The following is a 20,855-nucleotide window of genomic DNA, read 5'->3' as shown; positions in this document are numbered from 1 at the left end:
TATCTAAAAGGATGCTCATTTCACATGATAACAGGATGAACAGCTTGGAATGAGATCTCTCATAAGAAGTTATACAATGACTATAATGTTAATTTGGAATAATTCATTGTAATTAGGTATGTTTTTGTTCTTAGTAGGCTATAGGTTAAAATTAAAATATACAAAATAAATACAAAACTATTTTATAAATGTATGTGTATATATATACACATATATATATATATATATATATATATATATATATATACACACACATAAATATATAAAATAGTTTTGTATTTATTTTTTTATTCAAATTAAAAATTACCTTTATTTATTTTTTTAATTTTTAATTTTAATAAAATAAATAAAATATGTTATCATTCATCATTAACATTATGACCATTGTATTTCCCATCTCATTCCTAACTTTTCATCCTTTTATTGTCCGAAATGAGCATAGTTTTAGATAACCACCAACATAAAAAATTAAAAGAACAAGAACAAATAACACAGTAACAAATAATAAACAATATTTTCAAAATAACTACTCCGTGTAATTGTTTGAATGCCTAGACAATGGTGACATAATGCAAAAAGTCAAAATAGTGTAACTCTAAACTAAACAATTGCAGAATTTGTAAGAATTAGTTTATAAAATACTACAGTTTGCTGGTCAAATCACAAATGTGCTAGTGGCATATTCATCTCACTAAAACCACCTTGGCTCAGCTCGCCCTCCAGTGGCGAATTGATGCAACCATTTTCAAGGACAGTTGCACAATATGTGACATGTGGTTCCCTCTGTTATACACTGTAGGCAAGGGCGTAATGATAGGGGGAAGGCACAGGGGACATATGCCCCCCACTTTTTCAGACGGCAGTATTGGACCCCTACACTTTATATATACTATATACTGTATACTATATATAATAATATACTACTAAATATATACTTTATATTAAAAAACAAACAAACAGGAGAAACTGCCTGTTCAAGCTCCCAGTCCCCTTCCAAGTCCCCTCCCATGTCATGAGGTGTCTGGTGTGGCTAGATTGGATAGCATCATTGAAATCTGTGTATGTAGCCTAGGTCTAGCATTAATCCAGGCAACAATAGATTCAATAGTAGATTCAAAATCAAAATTATGACAAAAAGTGGTCATGTTTTGTTCTATCTCGGGTATATGAAAAACTAAAGCCGTTTTGAGGATTTGTGCCTGTACTATAACTGTATCCCCCCCACCTTTGAAATCAAAATTCAGCCCTTGACTGTATAGGTAAACTTTACATCTAAAGCCATAATCCACATGGCGGTAATGCTGTTCTGTGGGTATCAAAGAAGGCATCCCCAATAACCCAAGAGACAGGGTTTGTCTCATGGCAAGTGGGTGGTACCACCTCAACATGGAACATAATCCAGAGCGTCAAACTCATTGTATGTGAGCATACTGTATGTATATTCCAGCATGGTAAGAGAGAAGAAGCCTCACCAAGTTTACCATGTTAATCTGTTAAAGTGCTGGACTGAGCCTCAAACATTAGTACAGCAGTGGACGGATATCAGAGGTCAACCATATTTTTCACCAAATCTGATCAGCTCTCCTCATCAATACAACACATAAAAGAGTTGAGAGCAGCTTTAACATTTGTTTTCTCCAAACCACAGACAAAGGATTTGACATATGGTCAAAAATATCCTTACAATTCCCAACCATACTATCCATCTCAGGACCTTTGATGCAGTAACTTTATTCATTTTTTTGTCATTTTCAGACAGATGGGCAATGTTTTTGCATGGTTATTTGAATTTCAATATTTTTTTGGTACTTCATCACAAGAGCTTTTGATGGAAAAACAGCAATAAAGAATTAATAATAATTCAAAACATGTAAAAGCAGTGAGATTAAGCATGTCCCTTGGTCAGTGATGAGTGAGGAATCACAGCATCACCACCTTGTGAAACATGGCCTTGGATGAATAAATACAAAAATATTTAATTTCTAAGTTAAAATGCCAATCCTTTTTTTTTTTTTTTTTTTACACCAACCAACATCAAAGTTTTCATCTTCTTCCATTGCAGTAAAAGAGTAGAAGGAAGTATGAGGAATATTTTCATTTGTTCTGAATTTTTTGACAAAAAAAATGTGGGCAATACAACCTCTTGAAAAAAGTATTTTTTTATATTTACAATATGTACAAATAAATATATAATGATAACATGAACCAATAAACTCAGAGCATCTCACAAACGTTGCATGAATATTTATATTTTCTTATTAAACATTTGTTACAGCCTGTCTGATGTACTACAAGTGTTTTAGACTAATAATAATTATAAAAAATCAATGTCGCTCTAGATGGAGCCATTTGATCATTCATGTAAATGCAGCATTTACAGCTTTGTTTTGCTGCAGTGCAGTGCCAGATCAGATTATTTTAACTGAATGCACAGAGTCTGATAAAGTGCCAGCAGGTCTTCAGTTCAAGCCAGAATATTAGAGCAGTAATTTCATACAGGGTTCATTTTGAGACGGGTCGCTTTGGTCCATCAGGCAGATGTTTGTTTTGTCACCCTGATGGAGTTTTGTTTGTGTATCCTCTTCAAGTGGAGCTCCAGAAGGTACAGATACTTCTCCTGTAAAGATAAGGAGCAATTTTATTGCAGTATTATTACTTTCTGACTTTGTCCACGCCATGCAAAACACACGTGGACAAAATTTCACAGTACAGAGATACTATTGCATGTCTATTTAATATCATGGAATGCCATTTAGAGGAACTAAATTACATTTATGAGAACCACAATATTCAGACTTTTGTCTGTGAATGTAGGCCGGTTTCTTAAATGTGTCAAATGTCAGATTACTTAGGCTTTGACTTGTCTGAGAAGCTCTGCTGTACCTGCAGTATTTTGAGCCACACTCCAAGTGATCCCTGCAGCTGGCACCCACGGGCTTCATGCTGTTCCAACGCCACAGGAGCGACCGTTTGGTCCGCTGGATCAGACCATTCCAGTCTTTAGGTACGGGCAGTGAATCGACCTGTAAAAGGCAAATATAAGAATCCCTTAAGAACTGTGATGACCCTCATGATTTATGGTGATAAAATCAAATTCCATAAAAAAATCAAAAGACATGGACTCTCAGGACGTAAACAGCAACAGAAGGGTTGTTAACTTACCTGAATGGCACAGATCAGAGTCACAAGAACTGAGAGAACAACGATTTTTTCCCGAAGAGTCCTCATGCTGTTTGCTTATCACGTTCAAAAGAGAAGCAGTTGTGCGGCGGGGCTGGTGTGTTGTCCCATATGCCACTTGTATTAAAGGCTTTATTTGGGTTGGGGAGGAGTTACCCGTTGACAGACATGAAAGATTAATTCCCCAATTTACTACTTTAATGACTGAGGCTGAGGTTTGGCAGAGAAGCTGATCTCAAGTCAGAGCCAACAATGCAAACCTCGTTGATCAGTCGTATTTATCAGTTTTATAATGGCAGTTGAGGTCAAAGTTTATCTGCAGGAAGACAAAGTACACTTTAACCCTGCACTTGAGGACAAGTCCACGTCGGAGGTATCTAACTGAAACCTTAACATCGTGTCATGGACTGTAGAAATGTACCCATTTACTTCACCCCTGCAGTCTCCAATTCATCTGAGCTGCATGGTTTGGACGGTGGGAGGAAATTGAAGGAAATCCATGTGAACACAGGGACAACATGAGGATTCCACATAATGTGACTGCTTACCACTAAGCCACCTTACTGTAGTAGATACATCCTCTTGAAGGAAGGTCGACGGTCCTCAGCTAGTTTGGATCCTGAGAATTTCTGGTCAATGAACGTGAACAAAGTTTACCAAATTTAGATGTGCAAAAATGACGACTGATTTTCCCTCGGACTAGACACTAACTCCTCTTCTACTTGGTAATTGTTCAGTTTGAGCTTCTCACTGGACAAAACTGTGGTTATACTGCTGTGAATATCAGTTTGAATGTGATGCTGTAAACAAGCGAACATCCTTAAAGGAAAAGTAAGACACTTTGGGAAATACGCTTATTCGCTTCCTTGCCAAGAGTTAGCTGAGAAGATCGATACCACTCTCACATCTGTCAATTAAAGGGGCTCTATGTAAGAATCAGAAATTGCTTGTCAACAGTGAAACCTGTGGCCGTTAAGTCAACGACAGCGGTTGATTCGGGGGTCCGTTTTGATACCCAAAACCATTCCCGCATTCTTCACATTAAAAGCAGTCTACAGTCTGATAGAGGAAACCCAGACAGTCGCGGAAGGTCTCATTTTTTAGGTATGGTTACAAGCTGTTCACACAGTTTCAAAGGGGTCCCTTGACCTCTGACCTCAAGATATGTGAATGAAAATGGGTTCTATGGGTACCCACAAGTCTCCCCTTTACAGACATGCCCACTTTATGATAATCACATGCAGTTTTAGGGCAAGTCATAGTCAAGTCAGCACACTGACACACTGACAGCTGTTGTTGCCTGTTGGCCTGCAGTTTTCCATGTTATGATTTGAGCATATTTTTTATGTTAAATGCAGTACCTGTGAGGGTTTCTGGACAATATTTGTCACTGTTTTGTGTTGTTAATTGATTTCCAATAATAAATATATACATACATTTGCATAAAGCAGCATATTTGCCCACTCCCATGTTGATAAGAGTATTAAATACTTGACAAATCTCCCTTTAAGGTATATGGACAGTCGTGCAATTTATCGCGATTAAATATTTTAATCGATTTACAGCCCTAGTTTCAACCTCTAAGTTTGTTCTAAGCAGCAATGGATATGGGTAAGCCATGACGCTGAAGATACTCTTCTATAGTGTAGCTAAGTGCTAACATAAGTTAGTAAGAAGCGAGTTTAACACGCTTAACAGCTTGAGGCTCGCAGCTCGAGGCTGCATTACTAGCATAACATACCTCTGATACATTACCGACTAATGCCAACGTAATGTAGGCGGCAGGTGTTGGCATGGAAGGAGAATGCATGGAATGAAGAAACACAATGAGTGTATTACTAAATTGGTGGTACGTTTCGGTGTAATTGAGTATCAAATAGAAACTCCCATAAAAAGTGTTAACAAAAATTCATACGTATATAGAAGGTTTGTAGGTGAGGTGTCAACCTTTCAAAATACTAAAGTGAACTGTACAACTATTTGGTCTATTCATAGTGTGTGTGTGTGTGTGTGTGTGTGTGTGTGTGTGTGTGTGTGTGTGTGTGTGTACTAAGTGTAGCTATAATTACTAAAGTTTCAACATCTGCAAATAATAAATTGGTCAGACCAACCCCAGAAAATAGTTATGAGGCGATGATACTGGTGACCTTTATACAGACTAGTCAACACATTTTGCAATGTGTGCAGGAGGAAATACAAACACGCCGTCAGAGAGAATGTGAAGCACACCAGATTTATTAAAGTTGTAGCAGATGGCAAGACAATGTGCAAATTGGTAGATATGTGACCTATTGAGAGTACGTAAACAGTGATTACATATTGATTTTTACTATGTAGGAGTAGTAGTGTAAACAATAATCTCTGTTACATATGAAACAAAGACCAAATGAACACAAGACGGCCTGTCAGTAATGCTTGTGAAACAGTGGTTATTCAAACACACACAAACACACAAAAAAAACCTTTAAATTAAGTTACAATAATCTGATAAAATGTTGTTTAGAAGTGCAGAATTTAACCATAAAAGCCATGGACAATTCCTAGTAGTTAAATAGGAAAACAATTCTATTTGTCAGCATATTTATCAGTAGAAAAATTTTAAAATCACACATTCATGGCAAAGTAGTGGAATTAGGGGAAAGAAAATATCGTACCAGACAAAAACGTTCCCTTTAAACTACTATTGTTGAAATAATACTATTTGGATGCCATTCCACGTTATACTATTTTCATGTACTGTGGTTTCAAAACGGTATATGGTTTGAAAAGGAAGCCGAGGTCACTCTATATTCGTAAAACATTAAGCCCGCAGTCGTTTTGCACAGCTTGACTTTGTTATTCACTTTGCTTATGTTTTTTGACAATACAAAAAATTGTGAAATGTAGACGTGAAAGAAAGAAAGGATATTTCTCTTCAGCTGTATAAACTTTCTTCTTACTGATGCCTTAACAATCTCACCAGACCATGCGAAAAACAGATTATTGGCCCATTTTTAAGAACACACACTGACAGTATTCCTTCATCACTATTTCAGTTCTGTAGTCATTCATCTTATGGACAAACACACACACACACACACACACACACACACACATACTCAGAAAAGCAGCAATTTCACACAAAAATATGGGTAACGGTCAATCAACGAGACAGTATATTTTCACTTCAATTGCCGGAGGTTTGAATAGTTCAGAGCTGACTCTCCAGACAATTCAAATTACATTTGGTAGGAGATTTAATTTACTCAGTTCATGTTGTAAAAAAGATATTTAAGATTTAATTTAAAAAATAGGGATTCCAGCCTCATTACAACGGAGTTGTAAGGAAGACATTAACCCCATCCCTGTAACAAACCTCTTCACTTTGTTTCCTAAAACACTTGGATTAAAAAACTGATTAAAAAGGTGGAATTGTGAATATTAATGGAAAATATTACTTGGGCGGGTTAATGGTGAATATTGCAGATCCATTGAACCCATGAAATGTGGAATTATACTGCAAATATAGCAACCCTCCTTCTTTTTACATACTGTTTGGTGCTATGATGAGAGCAGGGGCTGTCGCTCAGCTGCAGAGCTCTGAAAAATAAAACCAGACACAAAAATGTTACCTTGAAAAACAAGTCTATTAATTGACATATGTACATAAATATCTAACATATTTAATGTACAATAATACACATTTAACATTTGCCACGAACATTATCTCTGAATAATATTAAAAGAAATATTTTAAATGTTTGTTTTCTACATAACCACGTGAGCTGAAATGATCATTTAATTAATTGATTAGTCAATCGTCAGAATATTAATAATGAATTAATAACAATTCTGATAAGCGGTTAATCATTACAGTTCAGTCAAGCAGAAATTACATTGATATTGTCTGGCCCAGTTCCTAAAATGTGAAGATTTTCTGTTTTCCTGTCTTTTATATTATTTTAACGTCAAGATCTTTTTGATGTTCAATAGACGAAACACTTAATCCATTAAAGTAAAACATAATCAACAGATTGATCGATAACAGCTCTAATGACCACGCAAACTCATCAATGTCTATCTCTTACACTCACCTCGGGGACCTTCTGTCGACACATCAGGAACATGAAGATTACTCCCGCGATGATGCCGAGACCGATCAGCATGAAGGGAATGTTCTCCACGACGTTCTTCATGACGGCGATCTTCTGCAGCTTCGCGGCCGACGCGTCGTCGATGACGACACTCTGAGAAGACGGTAGGAGATTGAGATTAGAGGCTCAGCTCAGCACAACGTAAAAAACACTGAGCAAAGAAAACAACCGCCAGAGGTAGATTAGCTATTACAGTAAACATACTTATGTTGTCATTCTGAATGACTAAATGACAAATTGCCGTGTGTGTGTTTTTGTACCTCATTGAGATAAACCACAGGAAAGACCACCGTCCTCACGTTTCCTGTTTGACTGAAAGACAATTTGAATTATTCACAATGTTTTACCAGCTATGATAATCATGCATTTCGTTATTAGCAATCTGAACATTTACTTATGATTTCAGCACCGATATTTCTTGGTATGCTGTTCATATACAGTGTACATTTAGTTAGTCTACATTTAGTTTGATAACATGTACATCAGTTAGGCCTGGAAGAGTATATCAAGATTGTTTGTTCCTTCGGATGCCAAGTAGATGCACAACAAGTGAGTCACGACTGTCCAAAAGTCCGGTCATGATGATGATGCTGGCGTAATTACTTAACAGCAACACTTCCCAGACACGGTGACCGTGGGGTTTATGACAAAAGGTGCAGTAACAAGTGATTAATGAAGGCAATGAGCTGATTACCTGAAGGTATCAATTTTCTCGACATTCACGTTGATCTGGAGCCGCTTTGCAGCTTGCAGGATGATTCCTGTTAGCTGCGAAACAGAAGAATTAAACTTGGTTTAAGAGTTAAACTTAACACCACCGAGCCGTGTGCAGATTTAGACTCACACCTGTCACTCCTGATGATGAAAACATTTATGCATAGTTATAGCATATTTAGCACCAATACCACATGTTGCCAAGACACTGTGTATTATGTTCAAGATCTTTATGCTGCAAACATTTTCCAGTAAATGTACTTTATGAGTCTAGTTGGCAGAAATGATCTGAGAGCTAAAACACACAATCTGCACGTACTGTGTATACACAAGTGAATTTTGTAACAGAGATCTATCTGCATAGATCTTTGTTGTAGGTGGCCCAAATGAAAATCACAGCCCCGACACTGGCAGCGGAGGTGGTTTACTCTACCCATGAAGTTGTACAAGGCATAGCAACCCAGTATTTATTACAGAAGTTGCAGGACTTTGACCAATCTCAGTAATCCCATACAGTGGCACCGTGAAGTTTACAGTTTAAGAAGGAGGGTAAACAGTCAAAACAGTAGCTTGATCATTGGGTTCAAAGACTGAGTTCACTTTATGGTGCCATCACCTTACACGTTGGGGTTAAGGAAGTGTACGTGACATTAGTATAAAACCAAAGTGTTTGTCACGGTTGCATTCTGGGTCGGGCAAATCGACTAAATGCTCTTGTGAACATATTTTTTACAATAACCTATTTCACCGTCTTTGATGCATTTGTGCATCACACTCCATTTTTCATTTTACTTTTCTAAGAATAAGCTTCAATTTATTAGATAATATATTCCAAATTGTATCAATGATGCAGACCTCTAACAAAAAATACACTGCAAAAAGAATAAAAGAGTTAAATAAAGTCTTCATGCAAAGCAAACTGCAAATAACAATCTGAAGAAAGACTCAAACAGAACTCCGTCTTATAATTAGACCTTAACTTATTTATTTTTATTTATTCATGTCTTAGCTGTTCGTCTTTATAGTCTGCTTTTCTCGCAGGAGTCAAATTGGTGTAAAATTGAAGAGCAGAAAAAAAATAAGTTTGATAGTATAATCATTTCCTTGTTTTCACCCTGGAGTGTATCTGTTAGATATTGTTGTCAGCAATATCTCTTATGGAATTTAATGTTTTGAATGTAATTAGGTGCTGCAAAATACCACAAAACACTATATAGATTCATCACAGGATATGGCTCTGTATTTCTTTCTCAAATTTACTACAGTATGGTAGTTTATATGGTTGCCCTTCAAATAGTAACCACGTACTCACAGGATTAAAATTGCACTAATTCTACATATAAGGGTGAACAGTTTTTTCTTCTTTATTATGGCCCTAACACTCCTGGCTCAACCAAGTTATTATAATATAACACATAATAAGAGCTGTCAGAGCTTATCTTTGGTGTCACCTCCGTTCCATGTAACTCTGCATTAATCTTTAACCACTGTTTACCACTGCATTGTGGGTAACCACTGGCAGGCAGTCACAAAGCTGAGATAGTTCACCATCTAGTGGTAAGCATGAATTTTATACCAAAAGTTTTCACAACAGATTTTTCTACATGGAAAAAAGGAATCATATGAACAACGTGAGGGTATAAAGTAAAGAAAAGCTTAAAACGTGTACACAAACTACATCATTAAAATACCCCTCCGCTTAAAAATGTGTTTTAAAAATTTCAAAATGAAGAGGGAACGTTTGAAAGTGTGAAGCGGAAACTTGAAACCTCCAGTGCACACACACACACACACACACACACACACACATTGTGAATGGACATTTCAGCAAAGAAGAAGAAATCTTTTGTGCTTTGGGGACAGAGCATTCTCCAGGGCAGCTCCCAAGCTTTTTAACTCCCTCCCACAACACATTAGACAGTCTGATTCCCCCACCCTATTCCAGTCCCGCCTCAAAACCCACCTTTTCTCCTCTGCCTACTCCTAGCCCCCCCTCCCCGTACCCATTTGTCCGTGTGTGTGAATGAGAGTGCGCCTGTGTGTGTCGTCTGTCTCCCGTTTGTCTCACACCGTTTCCCCCGATATTGTAAAGCATCTTTGAGTTCTCTAAAAGCGCTATATAAGTTTAATTTATTATTATTATTATTATTTTGTCAATTAGTTAAAATTTTGAAATGAAAAAATATTGGCATATTCACAGATTTTGGATTTTTCCGTGACGGAGAATTAGTAGATGTCATAAGAATTTTAAATTGGTTCATTGACCTTCTTTGAGGGAAAAATACCAGACACAAATTATTACTCCAAGCAGAATATTGTATATGTCTTGAAACATGTGTGGAGGGGATCTTGAAGAATTAAAGTTGAAATTCCTACCGGATTGAGATCAATCGCAGTCTGATGCTGCTCCTTGTTAGGATTCATGCCAAATACATCCTGAACAAATTTCTCATCTGACTGGTAGAAGTGTGGCGGAGACATTATGATGGGAGCTCCTTAAACACACAAAAGATTCAGTCAGAATAACATTATGAAAGATACTCAACAGAGCGGATTCAGAAAACAACAACAGTTCAGGATGAAACAGTTTTCTGAAGAACATTTCCATACTGTGACACAATGAAAACATTCTTCTGGCTTTACATACAGACCAGCTGCTTTGATGCCTACCTTGTTTGCATGGGCTGACATTCAGCAAGCCAGTGCCGAGGCAATTTTCAGCAGGGACACAGAAGCCTGCGTTGGCCGGGTTCACGGTCTTATTGGCAAACACCGCGCTAGGGGGGCTGAAGCGATACCCGGGGATCCCCTTCACTGTCACATCCTCCTCATACAGAGCGTATATAGACCTTGGAAACAGAGTCTGGTTAATCTTTGCACACACAAATAAATTCTGTAAAGCTGAAACTGCAACAAAGGAGGGCAGTTTGAGCTAATTTTGTACATGAGCTATGTCGTAAGCTGATTTACAGAAAACCTGCACAGCACAAGCAGGTTTTACCAAAGTGTTTAAAACAGGGCTGCCCAAACGTTTTCCCCTGGAGGGCCAAAACTGGAACTCAATGGTGGGCCACAGGCCAAAAGCAATCACCTATTGTATTGTATTGTTAAGATGCAAAATGGTACTAGGATCCCAAGTTCCCTTAATTGAATATTATTTGAGCTTTTACATAGTTAACCCATTAAAACCCACCTGCTGAATACAATTGGACACATTTCCAGTCATACCCAATTTATGCATTTCCAAGACTGTTTAGGGACCCCAGTATGCAGAAATATTAAAATACATCATTTTTTGAATAGGTGAAAATAACATTTATACTGCCCCATTTTCAGTCCGAATATCTTGAGGTCAGAGGTCAAGGGACCCCTGTGAAGATGGCCATGCAATGACATGGTTGGTGCCAATGAGTTCCTTAGGTTTCTAGTTTCATATGATACCAGTAACTTCATTCTAACTCTAAAACTGCCCGCTAAATCCTCCGAAAGAGGGGCCCTTTGATTAAAAACATTTTTTAAATCGCTAACATCTGGCCGGCCAAAATTGAACCTGAGGGCAGGCCAACTTTGGCCCGCGGGCCCCACTTTGGGCAGCCCTGATTTAAAAGGTTGTGCTGGTCTAACATGTTACTGCCTCATAAACCTTGGCTGTCTGTCTGTCGGTTAGTTGACCTGCATGTGCTGCACTCTCAGTTCTGGTGTATGAACAGTCAAAGAGAGCTGATATTAGTTGTTTTAAGCAGCCCTAAAGGCAGAGGGAAAGGCGTAGGAAGACATTCCTAGGATGACTGAAGGGAGAGCTATTTCACATGAGCCAAGTCAAGCCAGGCAGGTAAGACCAGAAAAAGAATGACTCAGCAAAAGAGGAAGCGGAAAACCACACTTAATTAAAATCAATTTCATATTGCCTAAAGTTGAAAAGGTCAGCTGTGCTCCATAGGCAACAAAAGTGTTTTTCAAACTTCCCACTCAAGCTAAATTCAAACCTTTGACGTATTTGGAGAAAATAAAAACATATCCCACATTAGCTTAAAGGGACTTTTAAGTTACTTAAGAAAAGAAGGAAAGAAAATCCAAATAAGCTCATCTGACTCAATGTTTTGTGCCTTCAAAAAGAATTGCGGAAACTACTGTAGCCTATATAAGAACATCGCCTAGAGCTTCATCTGAACATACAGTATACAGTATATGCTGTATATATGAATATATAAAATGATTTGATGTATGCCCATTTGCATTTGCGGAACATATTTAGTCTTCAAAGCAGCATGGTGTTTCACCGTCTGTCAGTCTGCTCACCTGCACAGGTCAGAGGAGAATATGTAGATCGTCTCATTCTTGGCGATGACTGGATGGAAAGATGCTCCGTTGGTTCCATTGATCATATTGCACTCATCAGATGTCCACCAATTCAGCTTGCTGCATGCAAACACAAAAAAGGATATTTTGGTAATGTTTTTTATCAGTTATCAGTCAGTCATTTATGTTTTTAAAAACCCAGGATATTTAGGCATTTAGAATGGCCAGCGCCTAACCAGTTCACTGGTTTTCCTTTGTCAGGTTGATTGATGGACTGCTAATTTGTTAGGCAAAAATTGTGTTTTTTTAATGTTTTAAATAGTGTGGGCTTACAGTAGATCAAGACTGAATATGTTTGAAGGTCATAAAAAAGCTTGGTAAACGCTGTAGCTTTGAACTTAACTGACAGATAAGAGTGTGGCGTCGATCGAGATAACTACTACTACAGCGCTACCTGACACAACAGAGGAGTCTGAAACAATTTAAAAGATAGACTAAGATGAAAGGAAATCTCGAAGTGCAACAGAGAGGATTAACATCGGTGTGGCTTTTTGACGTGAGTAGCTCTGATGAAAGACACATAATAATGGCAGGAAAAAAAAACCTTAATGTTATCAAACAGGGGGAAACGAGCCTTGATCATACGCCTGTCTGGTACTGATACAATCGCTTGTGTAATCCAACTCTCATCCATTTAAACTGCATGTAATCAATGATTCTCACTGATGGGATTTACAGAGCGAGAGATAATTCTCATTCATTCATTCATTGTCATTTGATTTGCTGATGGAGACAATTACCTATCACCGTTCCATGTATCCACTTTGGAATAGTCCTTGTAGTTTTGCTGGCCAGTGAAGAAGACATATTCACCATCGTTGGAAGCATTGCTCTGTAAGAAAAAAAAATAATGTACGAATATTTCAACAAACAACTCTCACACAAGAAACTCTTGATTTCCTATGATTCTAATAACTATAACTAATAACTAATTATCTGATATATTTTATACGTTTTTATGAATAAACACTACAAAGTGTACAATAACGTATTCATATGCTTAAATGAGACCTTATAGAAGAGTCCGAAAACATCATCCAAGTCGGGTTTTAGAAGTTTGAGGGCTTTGAGCAAGGTGTCTTCATATCCCCACAGCAGCTCTCCCACTGTGCGGGTGGTGAACAGGCCTTCGTCGGCGTCCTTCATGTAGTTGGAGATCAGATTGGCCATAAAAGACGAGTCCTTGAATTGTTCCATCACCGTCTACCAGGAGAAAAAAGGGAAGACAACCTGTTGTGTAAAGCGCTAAATTGCATAAGTTCCATAAAGACGACTACGTAATGGAATGAATCATTTACTTATATAACATTTAAAATAAAAAACTTTATGAGAGTTAACATTACAGTAGCTCAACTGAACATATTACCAATCTCAGTGCTGCAATACATCATTTACTGCTATGTTTGTGTAACAGAGAAAGGAAATCACATCTAATAAAGCAGAAAATAAATATTAACGCTGGAGAGAACAGAATAAGATTATTAGATTAAAAACAACTAGATATGTACTAAACTGTAAAGTATATGATTGAACTATTTAATTTCTGTGTCACATAAAGTTGAATAATTATCAGTAAACGCTGGAAAAAATAGCAAAACCAAAACAAAAAAAGCCAAAATCATCTCAGAATTTTTTGGGGAATGTAGTCAGTGATTTATTGCATATTGTGTAATAAATAGTTACTATGGAGGACCACAAGAGTCACGGATATAGTAATAAAGCATTTAATTGATTAATAACTAATTGTACAATAAAAATAGACATTAATAAATTTGTTTATTTTATTACATTTATTATTTATGTATTAATCTATAAATAAATGGACTAAATTAAAAATTTGACATTTTTATGGGCAATAAAAAGAAGAACTTACAACTGAAATATTAATCCATCTATAAATAGTTCAAATTAAAAAGGGATTTACAAAAAACACCATAAAACAGTACATCATTTAAAAATACATCCATTAATTAATAAATAATTAACGGAATTTAAATTAGTTTATAAAGAGAAATAAATAAATAACTGGATTCACAAATTGAATTAAGGAAATTTTTTAATCAGGCAATTAAAAGGGCATCTTCTTTTTCCGTTTGCATTAACATTTCCCTGCTGCTTTTACTGAACCTATTAGCTATTGGATTTGCTAAATTATTTAGCTTCTCCATTTAGCCTTACTAAATGGAGAATACTTTGGGCCTTGCTGTGGTAAACGAAATTAACCACACGACTCCATAGAGAAGTACTTCTAATGTGTTTCAAAGGTAATGGTGCTCCTTGTAGTTACATGGAAGACATATTAATCCATTAATATTTCATATCTTGCCTCAAAAATATTACGAAATACTAAAAACTCATAAAATATTAATAAAACACGATTTCCTTGTTGCTGCCCGATAACATACATAAATAAAACTAGAAAATAACATTACTGTGACTCAATAATGTGTTATCAAACAACACTAGTAGTTCCTGGATCTCTTTGGCTCACCATTGCAGGGATGTTGACTGTCCTGATGAGGTCACTCTCTGGACCTCGGGACATGTTAGGCTGGAATATGTAGGTCTTAGTGTTGACAGCTGCTACTTTAGTGCCATTATCGTGGAAGTCCACTTGCTCCATGGGCCGGTACTCTCTGTGTAGGAAAATAATATAACAATTGGGTTAATGTTCACAGACGTTAACTGTTGATAGTTCCTTGTTAAAGTGCTGTAGCCAAATATTTTAAGAGAAAATAACCTTAAATACAAATTTTTACAGATGAAGTTATGTCACTGTCTTTCTAGATACGGTCTCTCCCTGAGTCCCAAGCACAATATTAAACAAAACATTACATTAGCAACATACGATACATACAATTAGGATGGTAATATGTTCCCATCATGAACAGCCTTTTAAACTTTACATGGCCAAGAATCGCACATTTACTATATATATAGTACCTGCACCCCAGATTGCATTGAAAATGATATATTTGGCTTAAATGTAGCATAATACAGGAAGAAGAGGTTTCTTTTAAAGTCGTTTTCTTTCCTGACTCAATTTCACATGACTGTCAAAAAGAGGAAAAGGGATCTTTGCGGTTGTTGCGCAATAGAGGCCACTACTGTGATGACATTTAACTCTTCTCCACAGAAGGTGAATATCAGTGTCAAAAAAATATAAGCAAACCATCTCAAGTGTGTGGTAAGATATCTACCAAACCCGGGCTTATATTCAACATATTACAAGTATGTAAATGGAAAAAGGTAATAGATTGGCGAATAAAACTGTTCCAACAACTTCCTTCGGGGAATGGCCATTACTCATCAGTCAAGTCAAGAATACTATTCAAAACTTCAAAATCAATCTATTTTAATCATTCTTGAGAGATAATTTGTATGTTTGTAGTCTTGTATACTTACATTTTCTATTATAGTGTTCATCATGTTCAACACTGTCTTGTGTATCTTTGGGTCCTTTCTTTTGTGTTACAGTTAATCTAATTATCAGCTTTTTGGCACCTTTCTACCTAGATGAATGACAGACTTTGTTTCCATTGTGTGGGCTGTAATTAGTCTGTCGTCAGTTTCTTTTATTCTAGTATGATGTAAACAGTTTAGAAGGAGGCTTCTTGATTGCAATTGCTTTTGCGTCCCCCCTCCTTTAGATCTGCGTGGCTGTTTTTTTGATTGTGACATCTGCACTTCTGTTTTATTGAATAGATGACTGGAGAATTAAGAGTGAAGTCTCCTTTTTCTTTTCTCACCTGTATGTATATGGTCCGATCTCAATAACGGCAGGCCTATCCCCATCCAGCACCTCCAGGGGGTTGGTCAGGTTAAAGAAGTAAAACTGCATGTAAATAGGGGCTGGTGGATTCTCCCAGGCCTCAAATGCCTCTGTGCCATTCTTCAATACTACTTCCTACGTGGGGACACAGAGCAAAGGGTTAATTGTAAAATGTGCAACTTCAGACGCTGACTAAGCTGTCCTCACAATCATATGACAAAAGCCGCTGCAAGTGGTGAAACCACCATTGGGATTAGCAGTCATGATATGCTATTTCATTGACATTAAAGAAGGCCAAAGAGGAAAGCGAGAATAGACTAAAATAACACTAAAAGTAGGGCTGCATATTGGCAAGAATCTGGCGATACGATACGTATCATGATACAGGGATTATGATTCAATATATTGCGTTACTGTAAGCAAGGCGATATATTGGGATTTTTTTCAAATCTAATTTAACCTAGTTTATGCCAGTAGCTTCACTCTAGCCTTAAACTGTGCCCACTGCTACAGCCTCCGAAAGTATAACGTCCGGGTCAGCTGGCTGGCCTGCACATTTTTAAGAAGTTAATTAAAAATCGATACTGTATCGCAAATCATAATATCGCGATACTCATGTGTATCGATATTTTCCTACACACTTAGGTAAAACTATGCCAGATATTATTATATTGTCATAGATTTGAATATGTAAAACAAAATAAAGAATTTATAATAATCATGCGAATGCTTAAGAGTGACATACTGTGCAAAAAATCATCAGATATTTCATATTAAGGTTTAAACTCATTAATTTCATTTAATTTCAAAATGTATTTCGAACATGTAGAGTACAAAAAAATAAAATAAAAAATAAAGAAAAAGAATGATCATAACAACAAGTGGACAATCAGAAAAAAAGTAGTATTTACATACAATGAAAAGCATAAGAAAAATAAATTGTCAACACTTGATGCCTTGATTTACATATTCGAAGAGGAGTGAGAAGAAGTATAAATGTATTTAATCCCACCCTTTCTCCATAAGTCAATTATTGATTATTAACCAGCTACCTTATTGAGCCATACATATACTCTAATTAAATTTAACTAAATTTGTCTAGCTACAATTATTATTATTTATAATTATTCTAACTGTAATTATTACCTTTAATCTGTGTCATACAGAAATATTAATTAATTACTGATATAATTATCCTTATCAAAATATAAATTTGTTATCAATCCAGAATACCAATTCATTACTTATAATATAACTTAATCACAATACCAATTCATTACTTACATATTAATCTTAATCATATTGACTATTTGTTATCTTTTCTTATATGTGCATATTATTATTTATAAAATACAATTTATAATATACAATATGCACATGCAATACAACCCGAAATATATACATACACATACATATATATATATATATATATATATACATATATATAAATAAAAACATATATATACATACACACATATATATATATATATATATATGTGTGTATGTATATATATATACATATATATGTGTATACATATATATGTATACACATATATGTATACACACACATATATATATATACACATATATATACATATATAATATATATAATAATAATATATAATATATACATATATACATATGTATATATATATATACATATGTATATATATGTGTATATATACATATATATATACACATATATATACACCGCACATTGCACTACATGCATAACCTGACATAATATAACCCCATAACATATACAGATATTATTATATTGTCATAGATTTGATTATGTAAAACAAAATAAAGAATGTATAATAATCATGCGAATGCTTAAGAGTGACATACTGAACAAAAAATCATCAGATATTTAATTTTAAAGTTTAAAGTGACACAATAATACACCCCATGACCCCACCCAGAACAGCTAAGGACACAACTATCTAGCTCATTAAACGGTCTAAACAGATGTCTATTGACAGAAGCTTAGTGAGTATAATGACATTACATTAGATGTAAGTCATAACAACATATTGAACTTTATAACCAGCTAAACAGATAGTTTTAAAGCTGTCCAGCTGACAGTTTCATGATGAATATCGATGATGAAATCGAAACTCAGCAGACTGTTGTTATTGGATGTTTTGTCAAATCACGCTAGCTAACAATAACTGTCACCAAAATGATTACTAAGTTTAGTTATTGATTATCTAGCCAGTCATAAAAACACGTTATTAGAATAAGATGTTTACCTTTTCAACCATCGACTGAAGGAAATGTGGAAACACGTTAGACAAGACCAAAGCGATGCCCGATATCAACAACAGAAGAGAAAAAACTCCGGTGGTGTAAATGCAGCATGATTTCTGTTGCATGGTGACACAGCAGACTGATTATTATCTCCGTGGACAGTAGCTCCCACTGTGACTCTAGCTACTGTCTGTCTGTGACTAACATCAGCTACTGTCTGTCTGTCTGTGAGAGCTGGTTTTGTTTTGGTGGCCCAGGAACTTTCTCGGTGAAGCGAAGACACACTTCCGGAATGAAATAACTCATCTCTTACCACTTCCGCTTTCTTCGACAGTCGACTTCCTTCCCGGAGCAAGCAGCCGTGACAAATACACTACAGTGATTTAGAAAAGCCCATTTAATGCAAAGTAGTAATATATAATGCTGAAATGTGACATTGCTTCCAACAACTAGTAAATGGTAGATGAAATACTGTGTTTCCACATTAGCTGGTTGTTGAAGGCCAAATGTAGGGAAAATATCTCTCTTGTAGCTAAAGACTCTTTGTTTCTTAATCGCATGACCATGACGTCATTCATTAAACCTCAGTCTTTTCTGGACCATTTTGTTTAAAACACAGGTCATTATAAATTAATGAATAAATAAATGGATAAATAAATAGATAAATAAATAAATACATTTAATAAAATTTAATAAAATTAAACTAAACTAAACTAAACTAAATTGAATTAAATTAAAATAAAATAAGCTAACCATCTCCTGGCTGTTTGTATTTAGCTGACAGAGGGTGCAGCTTTGATCTTTTCATCCAAATCTCTGCAAGACAGCAAATATTTATTTTTAATCGCATGATTATGACGTTATTCATTAAACCTCAGTCTTTTCTGGACCATTTTGGTTAAAACACAGGTCATTATAAATGAATGAATAAATTAATTAAATTAAACCAAATTCAATGAAATTAAAATAAAATCATCTAACCCTCTCCTGGCTATTTTCTATTTAACTGACAGAGGGAGCAGCTTCGATCTTTTCATCCAAATCTCTGCAAGACAGCAAATAAGTGTATTTCCCAAAACGTCAAATATATGGAAGATCATTGTTAGGCTACTGTATAGCCTACCTCACTGACAGACACAACAGAAGAGTCTGAAAGAAAGACAAAAGAAAATCTCCAAGTGCAACAGAGAGGATTAACATTGTTTTGTTGATGAAAGACACTAATCAACTGTGTTATGACAATGGCAGGAAAAATCCCTTAACATTATCAAACAGTGAGAAACGAGCCTTAATCACATGCCTGTCTGTTACTGATACAATCACTTGTGTAATGTAATTGATTTATTTAATTATATTATATTTATCAATTATATAAAATTATATATATTATATATATAATGTAATTAAATAAATTACGCTAAAGACAAACAAAAATTGAGCACATGCGTGACAAAATTAAATACTTGCAGGTTTCACATGAATCCAGGAAAACAGCGTTATTGGGACGTCTGATGGAGAGTTAATTAATGTGAGGTAAAAAGATTTAACATTAAGACTCGGGTCAAAGATGTATTTCAATAAAATTATACACAAAATCTGAGCTTTATGTGTGACAATTTAATATAATCCAAACGTTGGAATATTAGTACAACCATGTTGAATCTCAGATTAAATTCAGGTTATCTGAGTGTAAACAAAACCAGGAGATTCCGTTGCATTATTGTTTCTGTGTATTTAGAAAAGGAAAAAGAACCGATAGTGTGGTGTAGGATCAAGGCTGGATTGCCAGTAAAGTGGCCCCCAAAGGCCCCATATTTATTTTGAGGCAGCTGGTTTGTGGTAATTTCATAAACTGCAATTTTGTTTGCCAATGTGCACCCCTTACGCATGATATGCACTAAAAGGCCTTCCAGGTGGTTCCTGCACCTGTCTTGTGTCTCATATAATGGCCCACAATGGTGTGTTAAAATGACCACAAACAGAGGTCAATAGAGGTCAATACCCTAGCAGGTAAATCCAACAATGATAGGCCTGATCTATTTTTCACAAACTTTTCTCTCCCCAATTTTATTCAACCTCTCCATACCTACAATAAATCCCTGCTTTCAGTGATTGAATACCCTTGAGTAAGGAACTTAATTGCTTTGAATCATTTTTGACCAAATAACTAATTTCCTGTTACTCATATCATTCAGGTCATCCCAGTGTTAGAGGCATCTGTACTTGAAGGGTGCAGACAGGATATAGAAGAAAAGACAAAAATCATTTATTGTTGTTATTCATGTAATATATACTTTTTGTGCTCTTCTTGTGCTATTCATGCTGGAACTATACCGTATATGATAGGCACACTAAACCAATATGAAGTAAGTTATCAGGGCATTTGTAGAGGCATGTTCAAGTGGTTGGGGTAGAGAGGGAGAGAGAGACAGATTGAGACCGTC

At 35.8% G+C, this 20,855-nt stretch overlaps 2 protein-coding genes across 2 annotated transcripts; both read right to left on the bottom strand.

Moving 5' to 3' along the window:
* Positions 1–2,437: 2,437 nt before the first annotated feature.
* On the bottom strand, positions 2,438–3,368 carry LOC141757072 (liver-expressed antimicrobial peptide 2). The gene is made up of 3 exons (XM_074617243.1): positions 3,163–3,368; positions 2,884–3,023; positions 2,438–2,617 (listed from the first exon to the last, which is right to left on the bottom strand). The coding sequence occupies exons 1-3, from the start codon at positions 3,226–3,228 to the stop codon at positions 2,584–2,586; spliced, it is 240 nt and encodes a 79-aa protein (XP_074473344.1). The 5' UTR covers positions 3,229–3,368; the 3' UTR covers positions 2,438–2,583.
* A 2,031-nt stretch (positions 3,369–5,399) lies between these two features.
* Positions 5,400–18,607, bottom strand: scarb2c (scavenger receptor class B, member 2c). Its single transcript, XM_074617242.1, has 12 exons — positions 18,414–18,607; positions 16,136–16,293; positions 14,878–15,022; positions 13,398–13,589; positions 13,127–13,218; positions 12,327–12,446; positions 10,698–10,876; positions 10,404–10,522; positions 8,008–8,081; positions 7,574–7,625; positions 7,254–7,406; positions 5,400–6,759 (listed from the first exon to the last, which is right to left on the bottom strand). The coding sequence occupies exons 1-12, from the start codon at positions 18,534–18,536 to the stop codon at positions 6,721–6,723; spliced, it is 1,446 nt and encodes a 481-aa protein (XP_074473343.1). The 5' UTR covers positions 18,537–18,607; the 3' UTR covers positions 5,400–6,720.
* Between the last annotated feature and the right edge of the window lie 2,248 nt (positions 18,608–20,855).

Source organism: Sebastes fasciatus, chromosome 19 (assembly GCF_043250625.1).
Source record: "Sebastes fasciatus isolate fSebFas1 chromosome 19, fSebFas1.pri, whole genome shotgun sequence".
NCBI lineage: Eukaryota > Metazoa > Chordata > Actinopteri > Perciformes > Sebastidae > Sebastes > Sebastes fasciatus.
Note: the sequence above shows the minus strand (reverse complement) of the source record. Positions and strands in the feature narration are given on the sequence as shown.